This window comes from Scophthalmus maximus, chromosome 19 (genome assembly GCF_022379125.1).
Source record: "Scophthalmus maximus strain ysfricsl-2021 chromosome 19, ASM2237912v1, whole genome shotgun sequence".
In the NCBI taxonomy this organism is placed as follows: domain Eukaryota; kingdom Metazoa; phylum Chordata; class Actinopteri; order Pleuronectiformes; family Scophthalmidae; genus Scophthalmus; species Scophthalmus maximus.
Window position 1 is genome coordinate 18,379,871 of NC_061533.1, and position 11,044 is coordinate 18,390,914.

The 11,044-nt window shown below is 42.3% G+C and overlaps 2 protein-coding genes across 2 annotated transcripts; both read right to left on the bottom strand.

Moving 5' to 3' along the window:
• Positions 1-319: 319 nt before the first annotated feature.
• Positions 320-7,812, bottom strand: slc7a4 (solute carrier family 7 member 4). Its single transcript, XM_035639481.2, has 5 exons — positions 7,634-7,812; positions 5,319-6,382; positions 4,481-5,187; positions 4,258-4,366; positions 320-2,502 (listed from the first exon to the last, which is right to left on the bottom strand). The coding sequence occupies exons 2-5, from the start codon at positions 6,298-6,300 to the stop codon at positions 2,285-2,287; spliced, it is 2,016 nt and encodes a 671-aa protein (XP_035495374.2). The 5' UTR covers positions 6,301-6,382; positions 7,634-7,812; the 3' UTR covers positions 320-2,284.
• A 319-nt stretch (positions 7,813-8,131) lies between these two features.
• dgcr6 (DiGeorge syndrome critical region gene 6) lies at positions 8,132-10,977 on the bottom strand. The gene is made up of 5 exons (XM_035639483.2): positions 10,563-10,977; positions 10,242-10,402; positions 9,935-10,035; positions 9,687-9,827; positions 8,132-9,571 (listed from the first exon to the last, which is right to left on the bottom strand). Exons 1-5 carry the CDS (start codon positions 10,664-10,666, stop codon positions 9,494-9,496), a joined length of 585 nt encoding a protein of 194 aa, XP_035495376.2. The 5' UTR covers positions 10,667-10,977; the 3' UTR covers positions 8,132-9,493.
• Between the last annotated feature and the right edge of the window lie 67 nt (positions 10,978-11,044).

Sequence of the window (11,044 nt, forward strand, 5' to 3'; positions counted from 1 at the left end):
CCCCGACTCTTATGGAATCCTGTAATGTAGACACATTTAGTGTTTTTTTATCGTTATCCTTGAAATTGAATGTATAACAACTGTTATACCCTTTCTTTTATTTCATTATCCGTGTCCAGGTTGAAATAATTTCCTGTCCTTTAATTCTTTAGTTTTCAGCCTTTTCTTTTTGTCAATTTATGAATAAGTGTGTTACACCAACTTAAAACTAATGTGGGGGTTAAACTTTCTAAAACAATTCAGAAACCATTTTTGAATTATATTCGTGATAGTTACAATTTTATGTGATTCTGTGAGGCAACACATCAATACTCCACAGTTTACATTTTTGGAAATGCTGCTTCAAAACATTTATTTTTAACTGATAACACAGTCGTTGCATTTTATACAGACGTACACATTTAACAGAAAGATCTGAGACCTTAATATGCAAGTACAGAGTACAATACTATTCAAAGTAAGAAAAGAACTGGATTATCTGTAATTGTGCTTCCCGGCACAAAAAGAAAGTAAGAGGTGAGAGTATGTTTAAGCACCACAGAATTAATATTTGCCACCAGCCCCGACATCAAAAGCATAACTGTGACACAAAATTGCCAGAAAATGGTGTGCAAAGGCTTACAAACCCCCCCCCCCCCACTGTACATTTGCTTCCATATTTGTGTTTTGGTTTAATAATTGACAAGCCTGAAGTCCTGTATAAGAGTTTTTATGCAACAGACACAATTTTAACAGACTAAATTAGTTTTGGAAGTCAGTCTGCATTGATGACAACATGTTTAAGGCCATTGGTTTCTTATTTAACACATGCAAACACACTGAAATAAAAAAATAATTCATAGTTGTGCTAAAAAAATAATGCCCTGTGTTCCTTTATTGAAACAATTTAGGCTTTGGGAATGTTATCTGTGTAATATGAGAGTGTTCTCACATGTGTGCCTTTCTCTGATGTAGGTCAAGATGCAGACTGACGACAGGGACTGCTGAAAATCCGCTGGGATTACAGAGGCCCTTGTCAGGTTTAACATAACCAGTGTCTGCCAGCATGCCAACATTTAAAGCCTGTGTGTGAAGAGTCCCATTCAGTAGGTATGTGCTTGACTTTTGTATCCAATACTCTAATTACCTCTCAGTTTATCTCAGAAAATCAGTCATATAACAATAAAATATAACATTATGAGAAATCAACAAAAGTTCAGTAGTCTATGTGCTTTTCATATATCATAATCTCATGCCATCAGAGAGAGACGGGAAAGTGGTTGCTGTCAAAAGGAGCGTGAGAAAAACCTGCACAAGATCAGTGACACCAAAGGGAACAGGGTCATGGGATGAGATTTAGATTAAGTGAAGCACTAAAATGTTGCTCAGCCAATTAAAGGTGAACACAAATTACTTATGGTGAATAATCAAGGTATGCACAACATAGGTCTTATTCATGTTGCAAAGACGAATACGGGAACAGGAAACCAAAAAACTAATACGATTTGAATAAGAGTAAAAACATGAATAGTAATCATCAATCATCAATCAAAAATAAATACATACAATAAATGAAGTTAGTGGATTAAGTGAGGTGTCAGAAACCACTAAAGGAAGGGCAGTTTATAAGAGGATCCACACTAACAGAGCCTGTAGTTTCTCCTGAGGCTTTGAGGAGAAGAGAAGCTCGACAAAAAGGCAGAAATGTAAACTCAAAAGTCTGTGTATTCCTCTGCTTGACAAAAAAAAAAAAAAAGAAACATGCGATAAATGGAACCTTACTTTACTCAAGATGATACCTTCAAAATGAAATGGGAGGTCTTCTACCTTGTTTTCAACGGAGTAAAATGTTTGTTGAATTTTGATTTTCCAGTCCGAGATTCGTGTTAGAAAAAAATTAAAATCATTCTCTAGGTATATATAGCTAAAAGTACAGTCTGTCACAAAGAAAGCACCATATATACTGTAAGCTATGAGCACATGGATTCAGACAAACTGGCAAAGTTGCAAGTAAAGAGCTGGACTTCAAGGATATAACACAACTTTGATGCAAGAGGAGTATGTGATAGAGCTCTCTACTTTACATTCAACTGTTTTAAGATATACAAATATACTTCACAACTTGACAGACAGCGTGCGTCCCATCCTGTGGTGTGCTTACATCTGCAGAGCAACGAGTACAGACTGTGGCAGGCCAGTCACACACTAAAGTGAGTGAGATACAGAGAGTACACTAGTAATAGTACAGCGTTTGAGTGGGAGATAATACCAGGCAGTTGTAACAGTGACTATATTTGGTCGCAGATCATCTCTTTTCTGCACACTCCTCAGCTGTCATGTCAGTGGAGGTGGTGATGTGGTGCGCCGGGGTGTCCACTTGACCATTGGGCTGGACAGGCTGCACTGTCTCCACCAGGCTGCCGCTGGGCAGCACCACGTACCGGGCGGCCATGTCTTTGGGCTGCAGCTCCCGCCTGCCCTCCTTACTGTGCCAGATCCCATAGCCGAAATACACAACCAGACCTGGGCAAAGCGACAGCATGACATTTTTTTAAACTGTGATGACTCAAAAGTAAAATCCCTCCAAGTGAGTTTTGGGTTTTTCTTAGTCGAGGAAATGTTGCCCATTTTCTACTTGCACCTTCTATTCACCTCAGGTTACACAGTGCAATGACTGTTACCATCCGGTTTGTGTATATTAAGAATATATTGTGTTTTTTCTGTATATACCTCTGTATTTTTTTATTCTCTATTTTTGTTATATTTTATTCTATTTATTGCCTATTCTTTTGTCTACCTCTGACTTTCTTGCTGCAGTAACAAGTACATTTCCCTGTCGTGGGATCAATAAAGTTTACCTAATCTAATCTTATCATTCTTTATCCTCTATGGGCAGACTGAACGTAGTAGTGTTATCAAAAATATCTAGACACATACTATTAAAATTTAGCAGATATTTAAGATCATTCATTCATCATTCATTCATCGTCTACCGCTTTATCCATTTGAGGGTCGCGGGGGGTCGCTGGAGCCAATCCCAGCTAACATTGGGCGAGAGGCGGGGTTCACCCTGGACAGGTCGCCAGCCTATCGCAGGGCCACATACAGACACGGACAATCATTCACTCTCACATTCACACCTACGGTCAATTTAGAGTCTCCAATGAACCTAACCCCATTCTGCATGTCTTTGGTGTGTGGGAAGAAGCCGGAGAACCCGGAGAGAACCCACGCATACACGGGGAGAACATGCAGATATTTAAGATACCTGAGATAAATGAATAAGACAAATTTACAGGTACGCTACAACGGTGTAGTATTCATTACTTGGCCTTAACTCCGAGTCGAATGAAGAACTCCCTTGCCTTATTTTTGCAATGGACATTATGGTAAGTAAGTGGGAGAAAACACCTAGTTAGCCAGTCAAGTGCAATAAGCCATGAGTGTGCATCTTGTTAACCTGCAACAGTCTGACAGTGGGGTTTAAAGGGTTTACAGGTCCAGAGGAGCCTTAAGCTAATGCAGCTAATCACACTTCCCCAGTGATCTACTCTTCTTGACAGGGCTTTAAAGCTGTTCAACCACCATCTGCATCTACAGATTTTTGCTGACCAATGGGTTCTTTGATTTTCCTTAGAGTAAAGAAAATTATTAATTTCATGATGTAACACTTGAAGGGGCAGAAAGAGATTTTGGAGAAAGTTTGTCTCTCTCTTTGTACTGCACTGACCGGGCCTCAAACCCGCAGCCTCGGGTATGGGAGACCGACGAGCTGACCACAAGGCCAAAACCAGTCATAGCGAAAATGCGCAAGCGCGTCTCTTAACGTGTCGGGGATTGATGTTTACAAACTGTACACACAGTGTTTTGCACAGCGGTCTGCACCATTTTTTTAGTTTGTAATTTACAGAGCCAGGGCTGAGCCAACAAAAAACAGCTAGTGGAGTTTTACAAAAAAAGTGTATTGGATTAGAATTGCTTGCTGCCTGTTTAATGTACATTTATGTTCACTACAACGACAGAAGGCAGGTGTTTTATGACAATATCTTCAAACAACTTATGGACATAACAGGCAACACGTCAAATGTGTATTACTAATTTGTATGACTTTGACCAAAATGACCTTCAGTTCAGTGTTTGTGTAGAGGTTTCATACCTGATACCCACATTAAACCCATTTTTAGTAGGTTTTAAGTTAAGCTACAAAGGAATATGTTTCAGACACTTATGAAAAAAGCTGGGTGAAGGTTTTAGGGCCTAAATCCAGTGCCTTCTTACCTATGGCAATCCACACGGCGAAGCGAATCCAGGTTAGAGGGCTGAGCTTCATCATGAGGAATACATTGATGAGGATACTGGCTCCTGGGGTCAGTGGAACCAGAGGTACCTATACAATAATAAAACTCCAGTCATACTCTAATCATACAATTTGCTTAAGCTTTTAAGCTGAGTTTGTTATTTCCAGGAAGTGAAATGAACTAAAATCCAAAAAGGAACTCACCTGGAATGTTTTGCTATCCGTCTGTGGCTCGTGAAGCCATATGAGTGCCAGGCTGAGGACGTAAGCTAAGCTAAAAATCACCAGCAGCATTGTGAAGCTCCAGACGGGCAGCTGCAGCTGTTTGCTTCCAAATTCCAGCACAGCGCAGAGGGATACTGAGCTCACTATCAGAGTCAGCACACAGGCTGCCACCACCTCACCCGGCTCAGAGTCCCCAAATAGCTTGCCCAGGTACGGTTCCCAGCAAGCCTTCAGCTGGCCCACCCCTCGCTGCTCTCCCGTCTTCTGCCTCTCAACCAACTGGAGTTTGTCAGAGAAGGACTCGTACTGCTTCAGCTCCCCGCTGTCCTCAGTTATGGTCTGGGACTCTGAAGGGGCAGGTGAAGGCTCAGCATTGGGGTTTGGAGATGTGGCTGCAGTTCCCTTGGAGCTGGTTTTCCCAGGCTGAAAGCGCAGCACAATAACACTCGCTGCCACAAAGGTGTACGCCAGGAGTGTGCCGATGGAAAGGAACTGGACCAAGGCCTCCAGGTCAAAGATGAGAGCCATGACAGCCATGAGGATTCCAAACACCAAGATGGCATTGACTGGGACTTTGGTGACAGGATTGACGCGTGCGAAAATGGAGAAGAACAATCCATCCTCTGCCATGGCATACACAATCCGAGGGAGAGAGAAGAGATTACAGAGCAGCACCGTGTTCATGGCTAGAAATGGGAACAGAGACCAAATATCAGTACATAACACAAAATATGGCATTGTGCAGACAATGCAACTGCAAAACATATTGTACTACAGCCATTTAAATTGCATTTTTCAACTAATGGTTGACACTCACCACAGATAGAACCTATTGCCACAATCACTCCAGCCCAACTGTAACCACGGCGGAAGAAAGCATCTGCCAGAGCCGAGTTGGGGTCCAGTGTATGCCAGGGCACCATTAGTGTGAGCACTGTGGAGACCAGGATGTAAGCTGTTGCTGCCAGTCCAAGCGAGATTGCAGTGGCAATGGGAACAGCCTTCTGCGGGTTCTTTGCCTCTTCACTTGAGGATGCAATTACGTCAAAGCCCACAAACGCGTAGAAGCATGTGGCAGAGCCTGCAAGTATTCCAGACAGCCCAAAAGGTGCAAAGCCTCCTTCTTTCTGGCTCCAGTTGACTGGTTCCGCCAGCATAAAGCCAAACACCAGTATGAAAATGATGACTACCATACTAATGGTGGAGAAGATATGATTGAGGTAAGAGGACACTTGAACTCCAAAGGAAATGAAGAATGAGGCCACTACTAGGATCCCTGCTGCAAGTAGGTCAGGGTAATGGGCAAGAAAGGGCACATCCCACTGCATAATGTGTGTCTCTGTGAAGTTCTGGATAGCATGGTTAAAAATGGAGTCCAGATAGCCACTCCAGGCACGTGCCACAGCAGCACCACCAATCATGTTCTCCAGAATCACATTCCAACCAATGAGAAAGGCCCAGACCTCTCCCACAGAAACGTAGGTAAACATGTAGGCGGATCCGGTTTTGGGAATACGTGCTCCAAACTCTGCATAACAAAAGGCAGCCAATAAAGATGCAAAACCTGCAAATATGAAGGATATGATGACAGCAGGCCCAACCATGTCTTTGGCCACTGTTCCTGTCAGGACATAAAGCCCAGAGCCCACCATGCCTCCAACACCCAAAAGGGTCAGGTCCAGGGTGGAGAGACAGCGTTTCAGCGATGTGGCCATCATGTCATCATCCAGCGTCTTGAGTCGGTTCAGTTTCTGACAAAGGCGCACCGCTGGTGCGCAGCCTCTTGGACAAGTTGCCATAGCTACGGAGTCAGAGGGGCCAGCTGGGCAGGAAGGTGATATAACAGTCACACTGGATCCATTACCTGTCTATGAAGATGACCTGGAAGAAACAGCACAAGCACAATATTCAGAACAGGACCGGCCACTGCAGTTTTTTTGTAGTCAGACTTGTTTAACCTCCACACTGTGTGTTCCACATTCAGGACTGAACCACAGAACGGTGGTTAAACTTAATGCATTGGCTGTATCACTTGACATACTCTTTGAAGTCTCCAGGGTTGAGCCTGGCGTTTGGATCAAAACATTTTATCCAGAGCCGCTGATGGACATGTGCTAATCTTTCCTAGGACACTGTGCACACAGAATTGTCTTCCAAGCTTGGCCACTATAGTCAAAGGAAATAATATTATAATAATGGTAATAGTTATAGATTTAATAATGTTAATAATAACCGCAATGATAGCGGCACCAATTAAAATGACTATAATAATAATAATTATTATTATAATAATAATCAATATTAAGCTAATAGTGATAATAATAGTTATAACTTCAGTTTTGTCTGAACCTAGAAGTAAAAAAATGTCTGATTATTAATTATTAATAACATTTCTGTATTAATCACTTAACCGTGTCAGCAGGTCTTTTACTGCTATGATCTGTTTGACTGTTTCCTAATGTAAGATCCTGTTTCATCTAGATTTTGCGATTGAGGCCTTAACATGGACACTAATCACCACTCAGTGCAAGGACAGACCACGTCATCTAAAAGGCATCGCTGGTGTGTAAAATAAAATCTTGAAATGCAGTAACTATGTAGTAGGGAGATAATGTTTTTTTAAAAATAATATTCTTATCTAGTTAGTTTAACTTCAAACAATTTGCTTCGTCTTTTCATCATAACGAAGATCCAGTTTCCATCCTCCTGGTCCGGGCGGTGCATCATCTGATTCCTGCCCTCGATAGGCATATGGCGACAACAGGATGCCTCCGTTTTAATTACGTAACGCTTTATTCCCCTCTAGAAATAAACCCGCTCCTTTACACTGTTATATCACTCTATTGTATATTTATCCATGACCAGATGACGTGGCGTCCACACGACAGACCAAGAGTGGAGCAAGCGTCGTATTAGAGGCAAATTAATATTTTATAACAACATGGAGACGGACGTAAAGTGAGGATCTATGACAGTGCACTCGACTTCCTCCCTCCTGGATGTGGCCGAGCAGCGAGCGACATCGCACCGTTCATTCGTGAACCGTGAGGCAAGCGGGATTGTTTCATCCACCTTGTTTCCGCGAACAGGACTAATGTCAACAGTGACAGCGAATTACGAAGATCGGTTTACCTCGGTCGTTCAGGATCTCTCCTCCGTGCTGCAGCTCCCGTGCTGCTGGAAGTTGCTGGGGCGCATCGTCCGGTGATGGAGCAGAAGGTGCGCCGCGGAATAAAGGCAACATGCGCTGACTGGACGGTTTCTTAAAGGGACAGTCGCCTCTGCGCTCCCACCCGAAGGGCTTCCCCGCTCTATCCCACCCACTTTACAGAAGGATCATCCTCGAGATCATCCTCGTCCCCCGTCAGGCCCCCGAGTATACGCGACCGGTGAATATATAAAAGTGGACGTATTTCAGAATCATGATGTTATAAAAGATAATACGAGACAAGAAAAGCAGTTTAAGTAAATAATAAAAAAAAAGCAATCATGTTTAAACAGTTCATGTGACCAATTGACGCCATAAGAATAAAATCAAACAACACAATCACATAACCAACATACCAACTACAAGACAGTAAATGTCTTCAGGGTCTATAAGAAACGGCAAGCATCCTCTTTCGGGGCAGCCATGGTGTATTTTTAATTTAATGACGTTGATATAAAGGAAATTATAGCTAGGTCGGATTACATAAACACATATATATGATCAGATTAATCTCACTTTGAGGGCTCAACAAGCCTAAATTTGACAGTGGTCCTCAACAGACAAAAACAGGAATGTTTATTGTCTGGTTGAACGGGGAAAAAAAGCACCGGTATTTGGTCTTACAAATGAAAAAAAGACAAAAACAAATTAAGAGGCCACAGATCCTGTTCAGATAATTTCCTTATTTACGAATTGCCAAAGAAACTGTCAGCAAACATAGGCGTGTTTGAACTGGTTCCACATTGACTGATGAATAGTGGCCACCACCTAGTGAAATAATTGAGAACGGCACTTCACAAATTACAGTTATGGGATTTACATCAGTGTTTATGGAGCTGAGTTCTGTTAAAATTATTCACAAACAAAGATGTTTGGAGAAACTTCTAAACCTTTTGTTGTATGAAAGCCAATATTTTTGTAATGGAAAATCAGATACAAATATTGGACTTTGTTCATACTGTATCTCATTTCATTTATTTGCCATACAGTTAACATTAGACACAAAAAAAAATCTATTAAATTGAACTGAGGTTAGCTTAACACTTAATCTGCACCACTACCCTGAAATAAAATCTGTTCAGAACAGAGCTAGATCACTGGACCAGACACATTTCACCCACGTTTGAGATCAATGTCATGAGTTGATGCCAGTAGATGATGGTCCAGTGTCCAGTGGCTGATTTAAACAAACAGCGGAAGCTTCCAAAAAAAACCTTTGGCCATTGCAAAAAGCAATTATATTCAAAAAGTAAGAATATTCAACTTTGATGCCAGTACACTGGTGCTGCTCACAGTTAGATCTCTGTTCACGCTCAAAGGAATTAAGCTTTCCTTTTCACCTAAAATCTCTCCGACTGCTCCAAAGGTACAAAGAGGCGCTTACAAAGAGTCCATCTTATTGCAGTGAGATCACAGTATTACTTCCAGTTACAGTCAAGTATGTTCATCTCTTTTTGTCCTCATGTCCTCAAATGTGTCTGTAAAGCTTTTGAAGCTAAACGGCTTTTCTAATTTCACAATATGCGATATTTAAGTGCTTCAAAAGCCATGTTGTAACAACCTGCTGCAGCTCTCCTACACAACTCGAAAAATGTCCCTCATTACTTAGCCTTCTGCAATCGGCTTATGATAGCGATGACAATTACACTCGGGACAACAGTGTTCATCACTTTCTGAACTTGTTGCTTCTTACACAGCCATGTGACATGTTGACGAAAACATGGTGAGCATATGCCATTTGTTTCTGTTGTTTTGGGCACAATCTGGCTTCTTTATAATCTTCCTCAGAGTATTCCAGATTGTGACTCCTTCTGTTGAAGCTTGAGGATTAGTTCAAGTAGGTTCATCTGCATGGTCAGCTCCTGAAACACAGTGGTTTTAGAGCAATAATGAGTGACATACATCTGCTTATCAATTCTACTCAACATTTGTGGCTTTTTGGGGGGGCTTTTGGACTCAACAGGCATAGAGGGCTACCTGAGGATTAGTGGTGATATAAAACCCAGGGACTCCTGCCTTCTCCAGGGTGTTCTGCTGGTCTATCACTTTTTGATCCATTTCCGCAACAATCTTTTTATCCTTCATTCTTTGTTCCTCTCGCACACGAATGTCCAGCGTCTGATGACAAAACAGACAGCTATTGGAATGTGAAAAAACCCTATTGACATATGACAAAAAACCAAAGCGCATTTGTAATCAGAGGTATTAAGGTGTCAGTGCCTCACCTCTAGTTCCGTTTGTTGGTTTGATTTGAGAAGCCCGAGGTTGTGAGACTTGCATGACAGCACGGCGTCTTTGTGTTTTCGTACAAGTTCTTGTTTGAGTGCTGAACACAAAGGATTACCAGTCGAGCATCACACAAAGATCTGGATTCATTGCCTCACAACAAGGGCCCAAACCAAGAAGCCCGATTCGTACTGGACACTGTTTTTTCGATTTGAAAGGAATTCAAGTATTACCCAAGTAACAGGCATGTGCTTGCATTGCAAACCCCGTTAAGCACTACATTATTCTGTTAGGCGATGGACCGACCTTGATGTTCACCGTTCAACTTTTGCCTCTGGTTGTACAGATTTTTTTCCGTCAGATGCTGAATATCCAGGAGCCCCTGCACAATCTCATAAACCGTCCCATCTATGAGCGCCAGAGCCAGGTCACTCAGCGTGTTGTAGGACAGGCGCTGCTGGAAGGAGCTAACCATCGAGAAAAAAACAAAAACAACAACAGACACCAAGATTTATTCAATACAATACATCGTACATAAAGCAAAACCCGAGAAACCCACTGCTATGATCACGCCACTGCATTTTGTGAAAGAAGCCCCCCCCCCCCCTGAAGCTAAGGAAACATTACCTCGGTAGATCTTTGACTAAGGTTTGCAGTTCAGACAGCAGGTAGTAATGTCTTTCTTGTTGGTTAGTTGAGTCAGCGCCAGTGACCCCGGGATAACCATCCATCTCCCTAACAGGAAAACTTAGAACAAAGCAGGACGCTGCTGATCAACACGTCCAGCTAGCTGGCTAGCTAGCCAAGCTACCGGTATTGGTTTGGGCTAATTTCACAGTCTTAATAGTCACGAAGTCCCGGAAGTAGGACAATCGGTTATCTTTCAGAGACTAGTCTGCATCTAAACGATGTCGATAAATTCAATGAGCGCGGTCAATAAAATATGAAAAGACAACAATGTAGTAGGCTGAAAAGTGTTTGTTTTTGTGCTGTCCCGTACACGCACTCTCGAGAGGACCCCTAGCCGATGGCTGCCCAGATGCCTGTCCGTAAAGCCGCCCACAGTAGCTCGATATGCCCACAGGGTGGCGCGATGTATCAGAGAGCAG

Excerpts from the sequence above, each read along its gene's own strand:
- slc7a4 (XM_035639481.2), bottom strand. The coding sequence starts at position 6,300 with ATGGCAACTTGTCCAAGAGGCTGCGCACCAGCGGTGCGCCTTTGTCAG. Across the intron at positions 5,188-5,318 it reads GGCAATAGGTTCTATCTGTG|CCATGAACACGGTGCTGCTC; the intron begins GTGAGTGTCAAC and ends TCCCATTTCTAG. Across the intron at positions 2,503-4,257 it reads CGCCGTGTGGATTGCCATAG|GTCTGGTTGTGTATTTCGGC; the intron begins GTAAGAAGGCAC and ends CGCTTTGCCCAG.
- dgcr6 (XM_035639483.2), bottom strand. The coding sequence starts at position 10,666 with ATGGATGGTTATCCCGGGGTCACTGGCGCTGACTCAACTAACCAACAA. Across the intron at positions 9,828-9,934 it reads ACCAACAAACGGAACTAGAG|ACGCTGGACATTCGTGTGCG; the intron begins GTGAGGCACTGA and ends TTTTGTCATCAG. Across the intron at positions 9,572-9,686 it reads ATATCACCACTAATCCTCAG|GAGCTGACCATGCAGATGAA; the intron begins GTAGCCCTCTAT and ends ACTGTGTTTCAG.